General features: G+C 30.3%; 1 protein-coding gene across 2 annotated transcripts in view; it reads left to right on the forward strand.

The window, feature by feature from the left end:
• Positions 1-5,609, forward strand: part of LOC126767714 (uncharacterized) — a 70,462-nt gene extending 64,853 nt beyond the window's left edge. For both annotated transcript variants that reach the window (XM_050485259.1, XM_050485260.1), the window contains 5 exons: positions 1,941-2,135; positions 2,207-2,461; positions 2,523-2,791; positions 3,649-3,857; positions 4,868-5,609. In XM_050485259.1, the coding sequence (XP_050341216.1) occupies positions 1,941-2,135; positions 2,207-2,461; positions 2,523-2,791; positions 3,649-3,857; positions 4,868-5,016 (1,077 nt within the window). In that variant the 3' untranslated portion in view covers positions 5,017-5,609. The remainder of the gene's footprint in view (positions 1-1,940; positions 2,136-2,206; positions 2,462-2,522; positions 2,792-3,648; positions 3,858-4,867) is intronic.
• Positions 5,610-15,629: the final 10,020 nt, after the last annotated feature.

Consider the following 15,629-nt stretch of genomic DNA (forward strand, 5'->3'; position numbering starts at 1 on the left):
ATTGCTATGATCATCTCTGTTTTTTACGAATCTTTTTTTTTTTTAAAGCGGCAACGTTTCAAGTTTATTTTTCTAAAGAAAATTGTTAAAAATTGCATTCACTGTTAGGAAGTTAAAATACAAGTATTCCCTCTGAAAGTGCTTGGTTCTATGCCAAGGCTAAAAAAAGAATTATAAAGTATTTATTTACTCAAGTAAAAAGAAAACCCGGGTTTGAAAATCGTCGGTACTTGTATAGCTGAACAAAAATTTATTGTAAAAATCAGGATCGTTGCCACGATCTTCCTTAGAGTGAATGGCTTTAATTGTTATGGGTGATGGCGCATGAGCTTAACCGGGTCTTCTTCGATACTCTTCTTCACAGCAGCGTTCTGAATATACGCGTTACCTACTAGAGTAAACATGGTGCGAAACAAATTGAGGATTGCTCGAATTACCGACTCTGCTGGGTGATTATGTTGTACGAACCGTTTGGTAATAAAATTACACGATTTTCAGATAAAATTTTCGATTCAAACGTTGTTCCGAAATAAGTCCGATAAGTCCAAGTGACTATAAATCAAGTAACAGCTGTTCAAAAGACCAACTCCGAAAAAGTATGGCTTCATTGAAAACCGCACATCTTTATATATCTTGTCCAGATCTTATATTTATACCCTGAAATGCAACGAAATTTTTAACACTCAGAAGGCAACATCTCATAAAAGACATGTATAAATGATCAGCGTGACGAGCTGAGTCGATTTAGACATGTCCATCTGCTCCCCTTTGGTCTGTAAATACGCGAACTAATCTCTCAGTTTTCGAGATATCGATTTGATATTTTTCACACACCCTTTTCTCCCCAAAAAGCTAATAATTTGTCCGAATCGCCATTATCGGACCATTATAGTATTCTCTGCATATTAACTGAACGATCAAAATCCAGTTATTGCATTGAAATTTTTTATACAATATTTGTCAAGATATCTTCACCGAATACCCCGCCACAATCTTCGAATAAATTTTTCAGTTTTAACCACTATAGGATATAGCTACCATATAAACTGAACAAATCAAATGATTGTCTGGGAAAGGTATTATATCTGCGGTGCTACTGAATCCAAGGCCTTTTCTTGTTTTTGAAAAAATTTTGTCCTAAAATGAAAAACGTCATACACTTATACACATTTTCTTTCGCTCATAAGGGGTATAAGTCAAGCGTAACAGCCGAAGTTTATAGTTCTTTCGTGTTTAGTCATACCTTAATCGTTTTTCAAGAGCAGCACTGCACTGCTTTCATGTTTGACTAATAGACGATTAGTAAATATTTAAGAATGAAAAGCGTGAAGATAAGAAGAATTTTCTCATTGCATTGAAAACAGCGAACGTTAACAAAAGCCAAAGCATTGTTGTGACGAATGAGGGAATTAATACAAAGTCATAAATAACAGATGCAGCTGCACGCTACTGAGTTCGCCGTGATTATTCACTTAGGAGAGCAAATGGGCATAAGTATCTATGTACATATAAGTATACATACTTATGTATGTATAAGAATATATGTATGAGTATAAATGACAACAAGAAACAAAGAACTATGTAAAGGCATTGAACGAGAACTCTTCTTTCATACACATTTATTGACTTTAACACGCGGAAAACAGCTGTGGATTCGGAATTTTTCATTAATTGGTTGAATACATTTTTTTGAATAATAAATCTGAAAAAAATATTTAAAAATTAACTAAGTTGAATAAAAATTTTTTTTACATATTTACATATATTATATTTAATTTTTTTTTGTTAATAAAAATAAATAATTTTCATACTAGAAAAACTACCTTATTATTATTTACTTATTATATTATATATATACATATATACATATACATATGTATATGTTTCAGTTTTTTTCCAATTCCACTAACCTTTTATTTGCCTGTCTTTTCACCCATTAGCTGCGCTCGGATTCCATGGCCAGCGTTTACTCTGGCGCCGGCGAGGGACGCTATGGCACAGTGGTAGTCAAAGGTCAGGTTGAGTTCGGCATGCAATACAACTATAAACTGGGCGCGCTGGAGATACATGTGGTGCGCTGCAAAGATCTCGCTGCCGTCGATGTGAAGCGCAATCGCAGCGATCCATATGTGAAGGTAAACTAACTTATGAATAATAAACGAACACATTTGCTCTAACTTTATATACTCTCTCTTCGACAACACAGGTCTATCTGCTGCCCGACAAATCGAAGGCTGGCAAACGTAAAACCAAAGTCAAGAAGCACACACTAAATCCGATTTTCGATGAAATACTACGTTTCCACATGCCCATCTCAAGCTTGGAGTCACGCACTTTGTGGCTCACCGTCTGGCATTCGGATATGTTTGGACGCAATGATTTTCTCGGTGAAGTAAGCGTGAGTTTGCAGGGCAAAGTTTTCGATAATCCACAATCACAATGGTATCTGCTGCAGGAGCGGGTAAGTGCCAAGCTTTAACACTCGTGAAATTTTCTTCATTTTTTTATTGCTTTTTTTACAGAGTGAACCCTTCGATGAGATAGCCACGTATCGTGGTGATATTGTTGTCGGGCTGAAGTATATACCACCAGAGATGGTGCGTCCCGGCTTTATGCGTAGTGCCTCCACCAGCAGCGGTAGTTCAAATCTGCGTAAATTTGGAAGCATCAAATCGGTGGCGTCACGTTCCGATCGCTCGACAAAAGGCGGTCAGCTGCATGTGCTCGTGAAGGAGGCGAAACATTTGAGTCCGATTAAAGTGAACGGCACTTGTGATGCTTTCTGTAAAAGGTAGGTAACTCAATTAAATGAAATATTATGGACAGTGAAAGAGAGAGGGAAGGAGTTGGGAACAGGAAAGCCTTGTGCTATGCAACAATGTTTTGCAGATATTTTTCTCCTACAATGCACTACTATCATCCTCGGTCCCCGACAGGGCATTTACAAGTAATCATGGTTAATCCATAGTTCAAAAGTGAGCAATCGGTATAGATTAATGCAATAGCTGTACTTCTGGCTTTGAAAGATCAAGTGAATAGAGGGATATGTATTTGTTTTTAAGAAACATAAATCGCAAGTCTCCCAAATTTGGTGCTCTTTTATATTCAGTGATGTTAGTTCTGAGATTAATCTGTAAATATATTATTTTTAGATCAAAAAAATCCTATTTCAACATGGCTAGTAGTACATATTGTTTAGAGATATCTTCTAAGCCATTGAAGCAATGCATTAGGACACCAGTCTCTCCAAAGGCAAACTCATTTTGTTACATTTGAGTAATTGTATTTAGCTAAAATGATCTTTCCAAAGCCAAAAGAGTCAGATAAAAGTCAAATCCAGTCCAAAAAGTTCAAAAACGGTGACCGATCTTTTCCAAAAAAAAATTTGCATTATGGGGTTAAGCTTTAGCCCATATGAAGCCCGAGATTCTCTCCTAATATGGTGATATTTACTACACTTCTAAATTAGGATCATACACATTTATAACCCCCTTAAAACGCAGACTCAGTATTAAATCCTATAATGTGCCCTATAGAGCTTGTTTTGAGTTTAAAGACTCCTTGTATATTATTCTTTTAAAGGGTTCTTGGTAATTAACCACAAATGTAGTATATATAAATTTATAATCAAAACTTTTTTCCTTACAGTTACTTGCTGCCCGACCGTACGCGTAGCTCCAAACAAAAAACGCCAGTTGTGAAACGCTCATTACATCCCACTTGGAATTATACTTTCATCTATGAGGACGTATCGCTGGACGATTTGTCCGAACGCGCGCTGGAATTAACGGTGTGGGATCACGATCGTTTGGCGAGTAATGAGTTCCTCGGCGGTGTGCGCTTTTCACTGGGCACGGGTAAGAAAATGTTCTTAGAATAGATTTTATATTTAAAAAGAATGATGGCTACAGTCGAGATTCTAGCTCTCTATCTATATTTCTATGATTTTTGGATTTTTAATTTTTTTTATTAATCTCTTTGCTCTCGAACGGTTTGAAATTAAAAAGTTTAATATAAGCTAACTATATGCTATTTTTGAGCGGAAAATAAGAGAGAATATAAAAACCTGAAAAAGTAGAGGTTAAGGGTTGAAAATATTATTTGAGGAAGTTGATAAAAGGAATGAATGCTTCCAATATAGGTGGCAAACGTAAATGGTTTAAGTAAATTTTTATAGTCTTTATATGAAAATATTTTTGCGAATAGTTGCCACCTGATTGAAAATTTTAATTTAATAAAATAAGTTAATTTTTTTCTGAGTATGACTATAAATGACTAAATATCAATCAGTAAAACTTTCGCTCAATTGAGCAAATTTTTTCGAAAGGAGATGCCACCTGTCGAATTTTTTACAACACTAATTTATTACAATAAATCAAATATTAGAATAGTATTATGAAATTAAATATTGGGATTTAAGGAAATTATGTTTTTTTATCAAATAAAGCTTTAGTTGCAAATATTTTTACGTATAGTTGCCATCTGGTTAAAAATATTTTATTAAATAAAACTATTTATTTTTTGTTTCCAAGTATGACAATATATGACTCAATCTTAAACGCGAAAACTTTCGCTCAATTAAACACATTTTTTGAAAATAGTTGCCACCTGTCGGATATTTTTATAACAATAATTTATTTGAATAAATCAAATACAAAAATGGCATTAACAAATCAAAGTTTAGAATTTAAGGAAATATTATTTTTGTTTTGTATTTTTTTTTTTGTTTTTTCAAATAAAGCTAGTCTGTACATGGATTTTTGAGCTGAACACCGTAACAGTTACGAAATTCATAACAAATGTTTATATAAAAGATGACACTCAAACTAAATTGTGAATAAATGAATTTAAATTTTTTATTTTCCAGGCAAAAGCTACGGACGCCCCGTCGAATGGATGGATGCAACAGGCAAGGAGCTCTCTCTTTGGCAAAATATGATTGATCGTCCGAACTTCTGGGTCGAAGGCAGTCTAATATTAAGATCGACACTCGATGGTATACGTGCAATACCGTAAATGTATTAGTAAAGCACACACACCCAGCATACCTAAGTAAATAATTTTTGTACCAGTACAATTTGTAGCTGTGCGTTTAGAAGAAACATTTTCAACACTAATGAAAAGTGAAAAAAAGTTGAAAAATCTTTAAACAAAAGAGAAAATTAAAAATGCAACTCAAAGTTAGACAAGACACATATACATATATACATTGAAATATTGCACACATAGAGAAATAAATGCATATATAGTATATACATATATGTATATACAATATATATATATAAATATATATGTAGGCAATATAACTGTAAGAAATTTGTAGTTAATAATGAATTTGTTCACCTAAGTTCCACATAAATCGTTTGCAACTGAAAAGCATTATAGCATTTAGAAAACTATCAAATGAATTGTATAGAAAGTGTAGAAATTGTGTTTGAGTTTTGAGAAAGCAACAACAAATCATGAAACTAAGCAAGAAAGACAACTAAGTTATGCATGCATAGATGCATACACACAAACAAACAAATGTAAAAATTTAGTATTAAAAAAAGCATATGAATTTTATATAAAATTAACGAAATTTAATAAAAATAAAAAAATTAAAAATATTCAACCAAATTTGCCAAAAAAAAATATGGAAATTGGTTTTGCTAATGAAAGTAAAAATGAATATGAAAAGTGCGGCTTTTGGGAACGATTTTGAATACTCGAATATGATGAATGCGAAAGTAATTTGAATTTTAGGCATTAGCATTAAACAAGGTGGCAACGCAAAAGTGATGTAACTGTGAAAATAAAATTGTATTAAAAAACTGCTTGAAATAATTGTGACAATTTGCAAATAAACTGAAGCGGAAATTGACAAAAAGAAAACAAAAACAAGTGTATTGAAGCATTATTAATTGAATCAAAAGCTAAGCTTGCAAGAGGTTATGTGTGCGAAAATTATTTAAAAATGCATATGTAACAAAAATTTTACAAAAATAGACAAAAGGCAACTAAAATAATTATGCTAAATTTAAAAAAAATCGTTTGCTAAATTTTCATAATTAAAAAATATTTCAAATTAAAAAAAAATCGTTTTTTTTACTGTTTAATTTTGTAAGCAAAAGTTTATTGAAATGTGCTCCTGCACCTTTGTAGAAAATGGAAAATTATATATAGCATATATTTATAAAAATATATATAACTATAGGTATGACGCACCATATCGAATGTGCAAATCAAAGGCAAACAATTTTTAAAAATTTGTATTGCGCACGGCGTTAAAGCATATAAATAAAACTTGAAGCAAAATGCATACATGCAAGTTATAATTTAAATAACCGTTAAAATTTATCGCACAATAATTAAAAATTTTTTATTAATTAATTAATGCCTAATAATTTACTATTTTTTAAGAAATTCATAATTCATTAATGTTTCAAATCATTAGTCAATTAAAGCTTGAAAAATATTAATTAACTAACGTTTAAAAATTAATTATTAATTATTTACTGATAATTTTTAACCATGAATTAATTAATAATTAATTATATAGCATTATTAACTGCTTAAATGCTTAATAATATATAATATATAATAATTAATTAATGAACAAAATAAATAATTAATTTTTGAAGCATTATTTAATTAATAATATATTTTTAAGCAGTAAATAATGCCTAAATAATTAATTATAAATTAATTCATATTTAAAATTAATCAGTAATTAATGAATGAAATAAATAATTAATTTTTTAAATATTATTTAATTAATAAATAATTTTTAAGCAAATAAATAATGCTTAAAAAATTAATTATTAATTAATTATTGCTTAGAATTAATCATAATAATAATTGATTGCTTCAAAATTAATTAGTATTTAATTAATGCTTAAAAGTTAATACTTGACTGTTAAGCATTAATTAATTAATAATTAAGTTTGAAGCATTAATTAATTAATAGTTTTTAAGCATTGATTTATAATTAATTTCTTCAAAATTATTTATTAATTAGTTAATGCTTAAAAATTTAATTACCAATATGAACATTATTATTTTCTATGCTTTGATATTGCATTATACTTTGCAGCAAATACAATATAGTTACATATGTATATGTATATTGTAAAAAACATATTTAAATCAAGCGTTACATCACTTTTACTGTTAGTGAACTACTGAATGTTAAACGAGACGAAGCGAAATAAGTACGACGAGAAATGAATGAATATTACTAAACTACCATAGCATTAATTATAAATTTAATTAAATATATTTATACGATTTATATGTAATACATATTTTACATACACACATACACATATACTACATATTTACATATGTGTTGAATAAACATTCATTTAATACACACTATAAAAACCGATATACAATAAAATATACTATATACATACATACATACTAAGTTTTGTGTTCGACTTATTTTATTATATTTTGAAAACTTGTTTTGTTTTTGCAGCGCTTAATTATTAATAACTTATGATTTCGAAAGCTACTTTTATCGTTGCGTTTTTGAACACTTAAAAGTATAGTATATATATATATTTCAGCTCTTGAAATGAAATTTAATTGTTTGCTTAATTCGGCTCTCATTTTTGTTGATTAGAATGAGTTCCAAAACTATTTTTCTAAACCTTTTAAAAGTAAAAAAAAGGTTTATTGATGAGGTATGAGCTAAATTTTCGACATTAAAAAAAAAAACAATAAAATAATTATGAAAAATATGGGTTTAAGGCGTGTTAGGAAATTTCGAAATTTTTCAGACACTTTAGACCATAATCGATATTCTGAGAAAACTTATTATACAATAATAACGTACATCGGGACAAAAAAGCACCCGGAAATTGTCATTAAATTCCCCAGATAAATGATATTTCAAAAAAATGTATTTTGCTAAGTATGTAGGACTGTTTTTAACTGCTATGCTAAATAAGGGCGCGATGTGACAACTACTTTGTATGCAGCAGCTGCGATTTGGCTCCGTGTGATTTTTTGTTGGTCTCCAAACTGAAATTGCCGATCGGTGCAACCCGTTTTTAGTGCTTATGAAAAGTGTTTCGTGGACTGCAAAAATTTTGGTATAAGTGGTGGGGATTACTTTGAAGGCGACAAAATAAATATTGATGAATTATTAAATGTTTTGCGTTTCATTATAATTTTCGGGTACTTATTTGTCCCAATATAAGTTCTGATATCTTGAAGTGATAATTTTGGTTTGAAAATTATTGAATAGTTTTTGAATGGCCGCATTCTAAACCGCGACCTCAGGTATAACCATATAATTGTATATATATGTACGTGGAACTTTAAACGCGTTTTTCTCGAAACAACATTTTTTAAAATTGCTGACATTATAACTCAACGAGAAATTGACCGATTGACTTTAAATTGAAGCTGAGTATTGTAGAATAAATTTACTATACAATGACCTACGATATTTTTGATTGCTTCAAATTTATCAATTTGGCATTAAAAAAACGACCATTTTTTACCTAAAAAACGTCATTTTTTCAGAACTACGTTATTTTTCAAAAATCCTAGCTTATTGTATAGGAAATACCTTTAACTTTAATAACCTTTTTGAATTTTTTTTTTATCTCAGCTACTCATGTCAGCAGTTGGGGCACTTTTTTTTTTACACCTCCAAAGACAGCACAAAACTCCGTTATTTTCCAACATTTTTGTAAAAGAAAAATCTTACAATCTAGCTAAAATATACCTTATTATGTGCAAAGAACTTCGAAACATTCGATTCAATACTTTCTTTAAAAAAAATTCACGAAAATTGCCTAATTTTTCATGGCTTACACTGGCATAAATGACTACCCGAAAAGCTTAATGCCTTATTGGACAAGCGTCAATCAGCAATCAAGAGACGAGTTTTATAAACATATGAAAATGACAATTTCATGTTTTTATTTTCATAATAATTTCTCCACCTTCAAATTATAAAACTCAAATACTCATATATGTTTTACTACATAACAGGAAATTTACTTATTTGGCCTACTTTGAATTCAGACATAGTATTTATTCTTGATTATTCCATTATTTTTGCATTTTAAGCAACAATATGCGTTACATTTTATTAAAAATAATAGTGACTTAAGTATTAAAATATATTCTACAAATACAATAACTTAAAATTAGTAAATGAAAAAATTTGGTTGAGGAGAAAATTAAAGAATTAATTAATAATTGCAATTAGTGCATAGTTTATGTATAAAAATTGCGTTCTCTAGAAGGTTCATGCATATAATTACTCAATTATTTATACAATATTATATATACATAAATTAACACATATGTAGAAATATATAATAAAAGAGAACAATTTAATTGCCAACATTTGCATGAAATTTAGTTGAAATTGTTGCACTATGCTAGTTCTTGTTGATTTGGTAGTTAAAATAAAAGATAAAAAGATAAAAATTCTAATTAAAGATCTATTTCATATTAGTTCAAAACATATGCCGACATAGTTACACGCATAGTTCAAAGACAGTAAGAAAATTAAAAAAAAAAATGTTACGTATTTGTTATGTTGCTAAATATGCCTTGTAAAATTAAATTACTATTAAAACTTGAGTGAAATGAGAGAAAAATAGCATAAAACATTGAATAATATTATAAGAAAAAAAATTAAAAAAACCTAAGAAAGTTTTATAGAAAAACCCTCACTAGCTTGGAGTTATCCGTTAAACTTTGTTACGCAAGTTCAGTAGTTGAAAAGCTTTTTAATGAAATAAATAAAATAAACACAAAATTTTAGAAATATGACAATGTTAATTCATAAAGCCAAATAATAAGATAACAAGGTTAGTTCGTTGCGTTGAGAAATTTTAATTATACTTACCAAAAAAACACAACAAAATGTAAACTTTAAGCTGAGTATTAATTATGCTTTAAGAGTAAATTGCATTCTAACAAGAGCAATAAGTTAAAATTCTATATTGTTTAACACTCATTATTAATTTCATATTAATATTTTATGCAGTTAACTACATTATATATTCATACATATGTATGTACATACATACATATGAAAAGAATAATTTTCCTATAGTGATAATTTACTTTATTGATGCTTCAGGACATTTCTTTTTTTATTCCCTCAGGATTTCTAAAAAATTTTACAAATAAGTACTTTTGTAGTATTTTTTGTAATTTTTTTGGATAAATACCTGCGTACAAAGATGGAACTAGATCGTGTTCTTCGGTTCTCTTAACAAATCCATTGATTTATGCGATATGTGGGAAGTGGTTCAGTCTTTCCATGATGAAATGCGAAACAACACTGAACAAAAATAACATGACAGCTTGACACGACTCACACCTGATCTGATTAAAAAAAGGCTATTGGAGAAAGTATCTCCACTTTGATCACCCGTTAGATAAATTAGATGATTGTTTTCGCCCGATTTTAGAAGCTCATAATATCGCACTAAATACTTGCTATTCGGCTTGGCCGTTGATTTGGCTGATTGTCCAGTTTTCACATATGGTTTTTTGCATATAGCACTATCGTATTAGATAAATTCTTTATCACAAGTTGCAAATATCTTCCTTTTGTAAAGTCATACAGCATTTTTGACAAGCAAAATCGTTTTTCTAAGTGTCTGAGCTTCAATGCATTTAGCGTCCAATTTCCATGCTTTCGAATGCAACCGGCTGCTTTAAAATGTTTTGAAATGGCTGCTTGTGTGACCACCAAAGATTCAGCGAGTTTTTCTTGTGTTTGACAACGATCTTCATCGAGCAATGCTTCATATTCAATACCTCATATTAAAACTATTTTGGCCGCCCAGGATATTATTCATCTTCCAAGCCAAAATCAAAACTTTCAAATCGTTTTTTTGGCACGTTCGCTCAGTTTGAACATGTTCAGCAAAAACTTCTACCAAAAAAACGATGAATTTCGGCTGTGGCTTCTTCATTCTTCAGTAATGAACAAGAACTCTGCACAAGTAACACTCATACAGTCACAAATCACGATATATTCGAGTCAAAAATATTATTGTTTAAATGAATGACATATTCTAAAAAGATACATAGCTTCCACCTTCTCTTGGTAAACCACACGAATATTATCAATTTGTTTGGAATCAATTACACTATCTCAGATCTAAAATTTATGGAACACATTTTTTGTAGAAGCCTGCTGAACTAATTTAAAAATAATTTCCCCTACATATGTATTTAGAATTATACAAAAAAAACATTATAAATTAAGCAAATATTATTAACCATCAAGAAATAAATGAATAACGGTAAATAATCACTAGTACTTAAGCAATAATCTTATAAATAAATTGAAATATTCTAAAATCGGACTTGATTGCATATCGAATTGTATAAAAAAAACCCTAAATGGATACGTTAAAGGATCGAAAATAAACACATGCTATATAATAAATAAATCCTAAGCTAGTTATAATCGTAAAAATATGAATGAAGATATGTAAGTGATAAGCAAAAGCTGTTTTTTAACCACTTTGTAGACGTCTACCATCGGTTTTCAATAGAGACTACTCTCCAATATACACCTATATACAGTTCCTAAACCCACCACACTCTACAAAACTATTACAATAACTGTAAATCAGCAAATGTTGCACACGGATCATCAAAAACAAAAACATTGCCACGTAGTAGATCATACAGGCGCCTAAAACTATACTTGGCTTTTGAAAAAAAAAAACGTGTCACACTCACCACACATACTCAACAAACAAAAACTCACAGAGAACGTATATTATAGAGAAGGTTCACGACGCCGAGAATTTAGGGATATTTCAATTTTGGGATATTACCTGTTTTGGATGGGTGCATTTCACCACAGAAAATTATTAGCGCATTTCACCATTTAACATCAGGGGCACGACAATAACAGAACTGAGTAGTTATTAGAGCCAATGGGAAAAAATATGTTAATTTCAATGTTTAGAAATGTACGCTTACAGATTCCCTTTTCCACTATGCGCAAACGATGCTGCATATAATTTATAGATCGGTATACATATGTACATATATTTGTTATGAAAGCACATAAGTGTGTACATACATATGTATGTATGTATATATTTTAAGATTGAGCTATTTTATGATGAATTGCATAAAATCTTTGCAAATATATAATTCAATAAGATTTGTATTACTACCTAAATATGCATTTTATATAGGTTTGGTACGACATACATATGTATATTTATATACTTAAATAAATATTTGCTTTGGTCATTAAACTTTTCGATATCATGTTAAAAGACCAAGCGGTCGCACATTTGTCCATATATAATTATGTGTGCATGTAAACAAATATGACAAACCATACGCATAATGTTTGTAAATTTGTCTACATGCAACATATGTATGTAAATATGTACACTCAATGCTTCATGCGAAATCTACGTTGACGCGGACAACCAATGGCGAAGCTCATATTTTTTGCTTTCATGTCAAAGAATCAATGTGTCGAAAGAATGACGCGACGATGTGTTCAATGGTAGAAAATCCGATATTTGACAAATGTCGTTTGCATCTGTCGCGCGCGCATTGTGTTCAGCGCTTCAATGTGTTGACGCGTGCGTTGTTGGTAGAAAAAAGCTGTGCCGAAAACACAAACGAACGATCGCCAATTGCCACTGCTTCCCTTGCCGCTGCTTTAGATATGTATGTTTGTGTGTACCATCGACGCTTCGCCGGCAAACCAGCGTAGATATATATGTTTGTGTGTGAGCATATGCATACATATCGACTTAAAACAATAAGATTTTTTGCAGAGTCACGGAAAAATGATTTTCAGATAAATATTGTAAATCGACAACGGAATATGAATATTTTATATATTTTGTCACATTTCATTGACTGAAAATGAAGAATCATCAGGTCTTTTTTCTTCTCATACAAATAGTTGTTCAATTTATGATTTTTAGCTTTTGCCATCGTTGCGAAAAGACGCTTGTTGGCAAAGGCATGCTCGGGGAGATGTTACGGCGTCTGTTTTTATGAATGAAGCAAGTTTGCCTGTTGAAGGTGCGCTTGCGTTTATGAATGAAAATATTGTTGTGTATTTTTCTACAAATTTGGGCATCGACTTGGCTGCCATATTGACTTGTGACGCCGCTGATGCTATTTGAACCCATTGTTGTTTTTGTAGAACCATATTTTTAATTTTTGCGGGTGACATATCTACATATGAACGCCTATATGTACATACATAAGTATGTATGTTGTGTATGCATTATTTGTGTGGGAATGTCATACGTACATATTTACATGTGTACGTATATTTGTATTGATTTGTGTATACATTATTTTTGTTCGGCACATATGCATATGCATGTATGTATGTACATATAGAGCAGTGCGCTCACACTTTTTACTGATAAATGATAACATCACGATTTGAATTTGAATTGTACTTACATACATAAGTATGTATGTAACTATGTGCTAATATGTAGATGCGTATGAAAATTTAAATGAAGAAATGTAATTTACAGACAATGTTCTTGTAATATATTAAGTTTTTTAGGATATTGTGATAGTATGTCATAAATATGTATGTATATACAAATAACATATCCACATACATACACATGTACATATTTGTGAATTTATAACATATTATCAAACATATGAAATATTTAAAAAGTATCTCATATTTGTACATACATATGTACCTACAAATATTACTTTGAAAATATCATAATTTAATGGTAATGTTATCAATTTTGAACGAATTCAGAAAAATTCGCAAAATGATATTCATATCAATTAATATGATTGCATGTAAACGTATAAAAATATAAGCGAAAGGCCAACATATGTACGTCTGTAATAGCAATGTATATTTCTCAGCAAATTTTCATTGAATGCTCAGCTCTGTTCTGTTCACGCGCCACTGTTATAATTTCTCCTTCTGATCTTGCTGTGGTGAAATGCACTCATCGCATTTTGTTAGCCAAAAATATTTTTTACGCTCTCCGCGCCGTGAACCTTCTCTATAAATATACGTTCTCTGCTTATGACACGTGTAAACATATCAACCAACCGAACTCACCACTTTCTTCACCCAACAGCCCCCAAACAAACCAGCCCAATTCGAAAACCATAACCCAAAATAAATACAAATTGTTGTTGTGTATGCAAAACGAATCTTATGAATGCTTTTGGTGTTAAACAAAAAAGCCAAACTGATCACAAAAAAGGTATATAAAACATATTAAATAATCATATACCTTAAGGTGTCGTATGCGTAAACTAAAATTTTTATGAAATAAAAATGAAAGAAAATAAAATAAAATAAACAAATTTTATATAGAAATATTGCTGAATCACTCGTTGCCTAAATGCCGCTTGTCTTTTATACTCGTGTTGTTTTCGTACTTAAATGGAGATACATACATACATACATATACATAATAAATAAAAAATAATTCCAAAGTGTTGAGGCGAAGGTGCAAAAGTGAAATGTTTGGAAAACAAAAAAAATAGTTTATAAAAATTGTCAATAGCTGACGACATTTGCACAGAACAAACACATACTTACTTATATATGAATACAAACATACAAAGTTTACAAATTCATAAGTGTCAAATTTTGACATTTCTTTTCATTTGGTTTCCATAATTTGAAATTTCTAATAACTTCATTGAATAATCTTAAGTACATATGTTAAATGAATTAAACAAAAGTCACTGCAAAGGTTGAAAATGTTAGAAAATTTTAAAAACAAAATATTATTAACAGTAGTCAAAATAGTAGTTGATACATAAGATTAACAAAAATAGTTTATATTTTCATAAGGTTATAAAGACAACATTAATTTATTAAAAAAAATTTTCAGTTTAAAGAAGACAGCACTTTTCGAAGAATTTACCATGTATTATTTAATTAAAAACCGATGAAATAATTTATTTGTATTTCAATATGCTTTGCTAAGTTTAGTATTCTACCAAAATATCACATAAATTTAAAACTTCTTCAAATATTGAAGGCCTTTCTAAGAATTGAGGCTCTGCCATTTATTTCTATCTTGTGCTAGCCACTTGATTTGACACCAACTTTTTTCGATCTTAGACATTTTGATCTTAAAATTTCTTCTCCAGGTTAGATCGGGTTGGCCTTTCCGTCAGCTGTTATGTGGATTTCAGTCGAAAGCATTCCAGATGATTGTGTCTGAATCTCAAAGAATGTCCGAGCCAGCTCGATTTTCTCTGTTAAATTTCGATCATATGGGGGTTGTTTCGTGCGTGATCATTAGACACGGTGACGGATCAGAAAATGCGGCAAATATTGCGAAGACTACAAGATTCCATGTTTCACAGCCGCATATAAATGTGTACTTAACATTAGAGTTGAACATTTTTATTCTGTTACACCCCGCACTAATCGGAGCACTTCAGATAGCACTGATGATGCCGAAAGCTTTCTTTGTCTCTATAGATACGGCTGTTCATGTTTTTCTTTGATCCTCCGTTCGCAAATATAATACTGGCACAATAACAAAAGAATTTCACAACTCGTAGTTCCATTCCAACGACTTGGAATATCTGAGTATATGTAGTTGATGTTTATATGCATTTCTTTAGGTCTGCCTAATTTAATGCCGTGAAAAAAA

Source organism: Bactrocera neohumeralis, chromosome 2 (genome assembly GCF_024586455.1).
Source record: "Bactrocera neohumeralis isolate Rockhampton chromosome 2, APGP_CSIRO_Bneo_wtdbg2-racon-allhic-juicebox.fasta_v2, whole genome shotgun sequence".
In the NCBI taxonomy this organism is placed as follows: domain Eukaryota; kingdom Metazoa; phylum Arthropoda; class Insecta; order Diptera; family Tephritidae; genus Bactrocera; species Bactrocera neohumeralis.